The sequence below is a fragment of the Mandrillus leucophaeus genome, unplaced genomic scaffold (assembly GCF_000951045.1).
Source record: "Mandrillus leucophaeus isolate KB7577 unplaced genomic scaffold, Mleu.le_1.0 Scaffold306, whole genome shotgun sequence".
In the NCBI taxonomy this organism is placed as follows: domain Eukaryota; kingdom Metazoa; phylum Chordata; class Mammalia; order Primates; family Cercopithecidae; genus Mandrillus; species Mandrillus leucophaeus.
Genome location: NW_012103210.1, coordinates 495241 through 503733, shown reverse-complemented (window position 1 = coordinate 503733; position 8493 = coordinate 495241). Strand labels below are relative to the sequence as shown.

Below are 8493 nucleotides of genomic sequence, written 5' to 3'. Positions count from 1 at the left end.
TATTTCAGGAAACAGAGACACAGTGGCCGAGTCCTCACTGTAAACAAGGGCCACCTCTTTGGGGGTTGGGGGTGGGACCCTGGGATGGGGGGAGAAGCAGCTGTTTCTGGAGAAAGAAGGGGTCATGGTGACCCCCCAAGTTACCCTCCAGGCATTCCCTGCCTTTGGCCCCCCCAAGGAACCAACCTCCCCCTCTCCCCGAGGTAAGGACTCCCAGCCAGTGAGCCACTCTGAACATCAAAAGGTAAAACACGCATGAGAGGTAAGATGTGTGTGTGTGCGTGTGTGTGTGTTTGTGTGTGTGTCCCAGGCTGGAAGGGCTAGGGAGGGAGTGGCAGGCGGTCCCACAGGGTGAGGACAGATGTGGTCCTGACAGCTCTCAGGGGGAGACGCCCAAGGAAGGGCTGGGTGGTGGCTGCCCACTTGGGCACATAGCATCACAGCGTTCACAAACGACAAGAACAACAGCAACACCCATCGTCACTAATCTGGACATAGTCATTCGGCACTAGATTTGCAGGCCCCCACTGCTGGGGGACAGGGACGGGGAGGGGCAGCAGGTGGATGATGAGGTATCTGTGCAGGCCCGGGGGCCACTGGCCTCAGGATGCAGGGAGAGGTGGGCAGGCTGAGGGAGGGGCGAGCTCCACAGGCTACTCTGACCGTCCGGTGGGTCAGGCCTGCCATCGCTGTCACAATGGGAATAGCAAAGCTGGCTCTCCCAGAGCCAGGGGGTCTGGTGGAGGTGGCTGTGCTGGGGTGGGTACAGGGCTCAGCCTCTGAGGGTGATGACCTGGTTTGTAACTGTCCCTTTACCCACACCAGGAGAGAGAAATAAGGAAACAGTCCCCTGGGAGATGTCCAGGACCAGGAGGGAATGGGAAGGGAATTCTTAGGCATCTAAGGATTATTTCAAAAGAAAATCTATTCAAGACCTTTGCTGACCTCCTCTGCGCCTGCAGGGCACTCCAGGAAATCCTCAACTCTGTCCCCTCCCTCCTGGCCCCCTCGCCTGCCCAGGCCCCTGCCCCAGCCCATCATTGTGAACTTCACACCCAGGGACACTGGCTTCCTCCCGCTACACTGAAAGGCCACTGGTGTGTGTCCAGGTGGAGAGCTGAGCGTGTCTGACACAAGGCCACTTGTAATAAATATCCACATACAAGGAGAGGCCAAAGCAGGTGGCCCAGGCAGAGGCAGAGAAAGCCACGCCCTAACACAGAGCCCCTGACTCCTGCCCGTTCCACGTTCAGCCCTGTCCTTGACCCAACAAGGACCTTTTCTCAGAGAAAGGTGCTGCCCAGCAGCTCCCCGGGGAGGGCCCACTCAAAAATGCCCTCTGGAGAAGCCGGGTGTTGAGGGGATAGGAGGACACAGGCAAAGGGCTGGAGCAGAAGCAGCAGGCCTAGCTCCAGCCCTGTTCTGTATAGGCCCCAGGGCTGGCCTGGGGACAGGCTTAGGGCTTAGCTAAGCCGCTGCGTTTTTACCTTTCTGATGCCTCAACGATGTGGCTTCTACGCTCCTGGAAACAAGACCAGCTGCTGGTCCGTGTCTCCCAGACTGTAGGAGGCGCCCAAACCCCACAGGCCGCCAGGCCCACCTGTCCCTCGGAGGAGTGCCCAGCACTCAGCAGAGGTCAGAGATCAGGGGCTGAACGCAGGACAGCGCCCCTCTTTGCTGCCTTCTGGAAGCCAAGAGCCAAGCCCAGAGCTAGGGACTGGGGACAGATGCCCAGTGGCTCTCGTCCCATCCAGACCCAGGCTGCAGGAGACAGGGAAGGGGGCAGGACAGCCAAGTCCTTCTTTCCCCACCTCAGCCTGCCCTCCTGAGGTCCAGAGCCCAGTGGCAGGGCTTGGGTTGAGGACACAGGAAGCTTGGCAGTGGCTGGGTTTGGTTTATTGTTGGTAGAGAATCATTTTAAGTAGTTTCTACGGTAACGAATCACAGTGACTGCAACCGGGTCAGAGAGCCCCAGGCTGGGGCCCCACCTGTCCGGGTGGGACTCCAGACCAGCCACTTCCAATGATCTGTCACCTGTGCTCAGAGCAGGGCCCCTTATCACCCCAGTCGGCAGCTTTCTGGGCCAAGTGGCTTCGGTTCTGCTTCCCCCATTTCCCCTGCAAAGACCTGGGAAGAAAACACTGGGGCTCCGGAGGAAAGCCGGGGGCCTGGGCCACCTCACCAGACAGCAATAGCAGCAGCAGCACAGGAAGGTGGGGCAGGGCAGGGGAGAAGTCAGGGAGCGTGATGTCCACATCGCACTGATTTCCGAGGGCAGGGAGGGGAAGCAGGAGCGGCGCTGGGGCTGGCACTGGGCCGGACAGGTGGCACGTTCCACCAGAGTCTCGCATTTTCTCAGAGTCATCTTACCAAGTCCTAGTGCAGTAGGGTGGCCCCCTGCCCGGTGCCCATCTCCCTGGGTGGCCCTTCCCTCCCTTGGCTCAGAGTCTTTGCACCCCCTTCCCCTAGGAGGCCTGGGGGTGGGTCGGGGGGGGCGGGCCTGGGCCTGGCTGGAATGTGTGGAGCTGGTGGGTGAGAGAGTGGGGGACAGGTCCCCCTCCCTGTCCCCACTGGGGGCCTCTGAGTGGCCTCGTCCTCAAGCCAGCTTGAGCGTGCTGACTGGGAAGGAGGGCATGGTGACCATGGTCACAGGGTTGAGCACGGTCTGGCCCACCAGCTGGGGGTGATGCACCACCTGAGCCCCCACGGCCGGCTTCGCCATGACAGTAGCCGGGGGCCCCAGGCCGGCTGTGCCGTTCACTTGCTGGTGCGAGAGGGTGTGGGCGATGTGGCTCACTGCCACGGGCTGGCTCACTGCCACGGGCTGCGGGTACAAGGGCAGCTGGGAGCCCAAGTGGGCCACATGGTTGAGGGTGGCAGGGTGCACTGTGATGTGCCCAATGGGGGGTGTGGCAGGCGCCAGCTGCACAGCAGGGCTGGGGGCCGAGGGGGCGATGTGGGCGATGTGCTTGCCGCCTGGCCCCTGCAGAACGTGGTTCACAGTCTGGATGACTGAAGCGTGCGTGGTGGCTGTGTGGGCGATGACCGTGGAGCCGCCCCCAGCCGTTGCCACCAGATGGGCCGGAGCTGGCACCAGTGTCTGGGCAGGGGCAGCCGGTGGGGGAGGAGGGGCTGGCAGAGGGGTCTTCTGCTGTGGCTGCGGCTGCTGCACGGGGAGGTGGGCAGGAGACAGGGCCACGGAGTGGGGGTGAGGGTGCGGGTGTGGAGGCAGAGGCGCGGGGGTGGTGCTGGGGGGTGGCAGGGTGGACTTCAGCAGCTCCGGCTGGGGACGATGGCTCAGCTTAGGTGGGCCCAGGCCCGCCCGGTCCTCCTCCATATCCTCGTCTATGTTGTCCTCACCCTCTGTGGGGAACAGGCGCAGGGAGCAGGTCAGAAGGGCGGGGGAAGCAAGCGGCTGGAGGCGTAGATGCTCATGGGGGCGTGGGAATGTGATGGGGCTGGGACTGGGGCCATCTTTTCTAGTAGGCAAGAGCCTGGCCAGGGAGGCTGGAATTTGACGTGTAACATCTGAGGACTGTGGGGCCAGCGCGGGGGCTGGGGCTCACCAGAGGCGGTGGAGGTGGAGGCCTGGTCATCCTCGGGCTGGCCCGTCTGCCGCAGCACGCGGTCAATCTCCAGCACGTCCATCCACTGGCTTAGCTCGTGCTTGAGCTCTGCCAGCCGCTGTTGCGTGGCAATCTTCTCCCGCGCCAGCCGCTCCATCTCATGCTCGTATTCCTTCTCCTTCCTCTTCAGGGACTGGGGTACAGAGTACGGGACAGCAGAACGCCCTGAGCAGCAGCCTTGGGGCCCAAAGTCCCCACAAACCTCTCCTGTCAGCTGGCCCAGAGGCAAGTCTGTGGCAACCAGGGGACCCAGCCTGACGGGGGCTGCTGGAGACCACACCTGTCCTGGTCCATGCCCCTGCCCAGGGGGGCCCAGCGTGTGTAGGCTCGCTCCACTCCTCCCAGGGAGTGTGGGCTCTTGGGACAGGCCCCAATGGAGCAAGCTCAACCAGGCATGCGGGTCCTTCCATGTCCTCCACAACTCATCCTCAGGGCTTCTCCGCCTCTGGCCCCATCCCTCCCCCAGCAGCCTATCCACTTTCCACACTTCTGCTCGGTCGCTGATGCCACGAGCTACCGTCTACAGAACCCCAGGATCCTCCGCTTCGACCTCCTGGTTCACTTGTCTCCCTGGTAACTTCAACATCCTTGGAGGATGACCCAACAGGCAGTGACACAACCTCGCCCCGTCTCATGTCCAGGGATCGCCTCCTTCCTGGCTGCTGGTCCGCACCTGCTCCCCGACCTCCTGGACGACTCTCCACTGTGCATGACGCTTCTCGACAAGGCTCCACCTACATGCTGCTCCCCATCACCCTGCCCACTGCCCTCCAGACTCCCCGGGCTGAAAAACCCCCAAGCCTAGGAATGCGCCCCTGTCGTGCCCCTGTCTACACCTGTACTTGGGCTAAATGGATCCATGAGAAATGGCTCTTGCGTCCCATGACCCAGCTCCCCTCCACACTCAAGGTCTTTCCTGTGCTCCGACCTGACAGTCTTTTAAATCCTACTCTTTTAAGTCTCACAGACCTCCCTGCTGGCAGCTTTCTGCCCAAGCATGTCATAACCGCTATGTCCACCAGCAATGCCAACACGTGTGTCCTTGCTGCCTTTCGAGTCCCTTTCTTGGCCTGCTCTTGAGCTCCTAGCTTCCCAGGCTTACTGGTCATGCCCAGGTGCAGGGCCCGCGGGCTTTTCACATACACAACTCACCAGCTGGCCTTGGTTTTCCTCTCTGAACCCCGTCTGCCCTCATCACACATGGATCATCCTCTCCTTACCGCCTAGATCTTATCTGCCCGTGCTCCAAGACCACATTTGAGCCCCTACCTCCCCCACTGTCGTCCTGTATTTCACATCCTCCAGCCTCCAAGACCTTCCGGGCACCACACCATCTTCCAGGCTGGTTTGCATTTGCAGTAGATTTTTGTTTTATTCCCCTCCCCCACTCTTTCAATATTTTTTTTTTTTTTTTTTTTTTTTTTTTTTTTTTTTTTTTTTTTTTTTTTTTTTTTACTGTTTGTTTTTTTCAAACAGTTTCACTCTTGTTGCCCAGGCTGGAGTGCAGTGGCATGATCTCGGTTCACCGCAACCTCTGCCTCCCAGGTTCAAGCGATTCTCCTGCCTCAGCCTCCCAAGTAGCTGGGATTACAGGCATGCGCCACCACACCCGGCTAATTTTGTATTTGTAGTAGAGACAGGGTTTCTCCATGTTGGTCAGGCTGGTCTTGAATTCCCGACCTCAGGTGATCTGCCTGCCTTGGCCTCCCAAAGTGTTGGGATTACAGGCATGAGCCACCGCGCCCAGCCTACTGGTGTTTTATCTTTGATTCTCCGTCAGCCCTCACCCCTGGTTCTCGTCTTTCTTGATCAACATCTTTTCTTGCCTCTGTCCCCTTCTCTCCCTGTATCTCTCACTCTCCTCCAACCTGGGGGGCAGTGGTGTGTAGGAGGAGCCACAGGCCTGAGAGTCCATCTGTTCTCCTTCCTGGAGCCCAGAGGCAGAAGGGGGTAGCATCTCCAGCCCCCTAGCCCTGAGGAAAAATGGGGTTCTTCCCACTCTACCCTCCCTTTCTCCCTGCACCAGGACTGGGCCACTTCTGGTGGGCAATGGGTCCCAGATCGGCTTACACTAAGAATGCTAAGAACTGCAAACAAAATTTCTATTAAGTTTTGTGTCTCAGGAAAAAAAAGGGGGGGCGAAATGAGAAGAGCCCCATCTGCCTGGGCAGTAAATACAAGGCTGTCAGATAGGACTTCATCAGGAACTGGCTCATACAAAGTCTCTCACATATATATGTTTTGTCTTTCTGTCTCAACACACACTGTCCCTGTCCGAGCTGTGAATGAAGGTGAGGATGGCTGCATAGTCTGTTTAGATCCCAGAGCCCACGGGCGGCCAGGAAGGGCTACGCACAGGGTGCTTACTCGACCCCAGGGGAAGGACCTGGAAGGGTGCTGTCCCGACTCCTGGTGACCACGTTCCTTTCCACCTCTGTCCTGTCTGTTCCCTGAATCACAGGGAGAATGACAGTAACCCATTAGACCCAGGTTTCCCTGCTTTCATGCCCTAGGGTGAGGGTCCCCAAACCCCAGGTACTGGTCCGTGGCCTTTCAGGAACAGGGCTGCACGCAGGAGGTGAGCGGCGATGGCACAGGACCACCTGAGCGCAGCCTCCTGTCAGATCAGTGGGACATTCGACTCTCACAGAAGCAGGAGTCCTCCTGTGAACCGTGCACCCCAGGAGTCTAGGTTTTGTGTGCTCCTTAGGACAGTCTGCCTAATGCCTGCTGGGAGGTGGAACACTTCCATCCCGAAACCAGTCCCGCCCTCCCTCTCCATGGAAAAATGGTCTTCCAGGAAACGACTCCCTGTTGCCAAAAAGGTTGGGTATCGCTGCGCTAGGAGCACTTTTGCTGTTCTGTAGCAGCTTTTCCTGACTAGGCCTGGCAAAGTCTCCAACCCCACCCACCAGTGAGGCCAGCTTCCCACACTCCCTCCTGCATAGATTCCTGCCCTCACCAGTGACAGGTGTCTCTAACCATTAGGGCCTGCAGCACATAACCCAGGTAGAGCCGTGCTCTGTACTGGCCTGAAACCCGGCAGCTCGACACTTCTGTTGCCAGTCCCAGGCCACACACAGCCCGCTCTGTCATTCTGGCCTTCACAGTTTCTCTCCATTTCTGCTAGGAAGACAGTAGGAAACTCCCTTGCCCCTACACACACACACACACACACACCTGTGTGTGACCTTTCGTTTTTTGGAGACAGAGTCCCACTCTGTCACACAGGCTGGAGTGCAGTGGTGTGATCTTGGCTCATTGCAACCTCTGCCTCCTGGGTTCTGCGATTCTCCTGCCTCAGCCTCCCTAGTAGCTGGGATTACAGGCATATGCCAGCAGGCAGGACTAATTTTTGTATTTTTAGTAGAGATGGGGTTTTGCCATGTTGGCCAGGATGGTCTCGAACTCCTGACCTCAGGTGATCCGCCCCGCCTCGGCCTCCCAAAGTGCTGGGATTATAGGCGTGAGCCATCGTGCCCAGCCTGCGTGTGGCTTTTTACCTGGCTCTGAGGCTGTGTCAAGGGGCCCTAGGTGAGTCAGCTCTCACTTGAACCTGGCTGCTGGCGGCTGGAAGCAGCAGTCCTGAACTCAACCCACCTGTGGGCAGGATGTAGTTCTGGGCCAGGGAGTGACATGGATCAAAAGCTTCCTCTTCTCACCTAGTCCAGTTCTTCGCAGGCCTAGAGGCCCCTGCAAGATTTCCCCAGGGTCTAACTTTAACCCACATTGCTTCATTCTAAACCCATTTCCTTTCTGTGACTACCTGGATGCACAGTTTGGTACTTATTTTTCTTGTCTCTGTCCACTTTTCTGTGGCTGTCTTCAAATCTTTGGCCACCTCCAAGCCACTCTGGATTCTGGCTGGGGACCACTGCCTTCCTCCCACAGCTTCCTGCTCTCAGCATACAAAGCCCCCAGTCTTCACAGCCCCACTGGTCTCTCCAGGACCAGCTCTTGACTCTGCCCATCTGTGAGTGACAACCCACCTGACCATGTTCGTGTTTGTTCTTAGAGACGGAGGTCTCACTCTGTGGCCCATGCTGTCCTCGAACTCCCTAGGTTCAAGCGCTCTTACTGCCTGGGCCTCCCGAGTAGCGCAGCTGGGACTCAGGTGCGAGCCACCGTGCCTGGCTTATTTCCAAAAAGCATCCTGTTCCCTCCTGCTGGGCTGCACCTGGGCTCCTGGCCTCCACTTGGCTCCGTCCCACCCACACTTATCCTGCAGGTCTCAATGTCCTTTCCTCAGGAACAGCCATCCTCCCTCCCCAGAACAGATCCTGCCGCCCGGTTCCTATTATGCCCATACGGCCGTCTTCTGTAGAGTGACTTGTTCATCATCTGCCACAACGCCCAACCTGGGAGAGCGTAGACCCAGGTTTTTTACTTGCTCGCCACCATTTGCCCAGAAACAGAGACTTCGCTACAGGCACCTCAATGAATAACTGAATGGTTTGTAGACAGGCCTTTGAGTTTCCTGCTTCTGGGACCAGCACCAGAATGGGTGTCCCTTCTGGAGAGCCTGGGGCCCACCCGGGCTCCTACTTCAGTGGGCCCAGCTCCTCAAGAGCTTCCTTCTGCGGCTGCCGCTGAGTCTCCTTCCGATTCATTTCCAAACCCACACGTTACGCAAGGCGCCCTCTGCAAGTAGTATCTGCAAAGAGGAACTCGCCATGCCGTCCTTCCTATTTCTCAAAAATAATAGCTACGTGAATGTCGGGATTGCCGCGAAGTGTCTGCATGAACACCCTCAGCCAGCCCTGCGACTAAACTACAACCAAGCCCACGTTCTGCAAAACCATTCCAGAAATAAGCCACCGGCCTGTCGCGGCCTCCGGGCCCCTCTCCCGCTCGGCGCCCCGAGGCC

The 8493-nt window shown here is 58.4% G+C and overlaps 1 protein-coding gene across 1 annotated transcript in view; it reads right to left on the bottom strand.

The window, feature by feature from the left end:
• Positions 1-2426: 2426 nt before the first annotated feature.
• The window catches only part of MNT (MAX network transcriptional repressor), a 10374-nt gene continuing 4307 nt past the window's right edge, over positions 2427-8493 (bottom strand). The window contains exons 5-6 of the mRNA XM_011987262.1: positions 3567-3759; positions 2427-3363 (exon numbers count right to left, since the gene is read on the bottom strand). Coding sequence (XP_011842652.1) covers positions 2597-3363; positions 3567-3759 — 960 coding nt within the window. The 3' untranslated portion in view covers positions 2427-2596. The remainder of the gene's footprint in view (positions 3364-3566; positions 3760-8493) is intronic.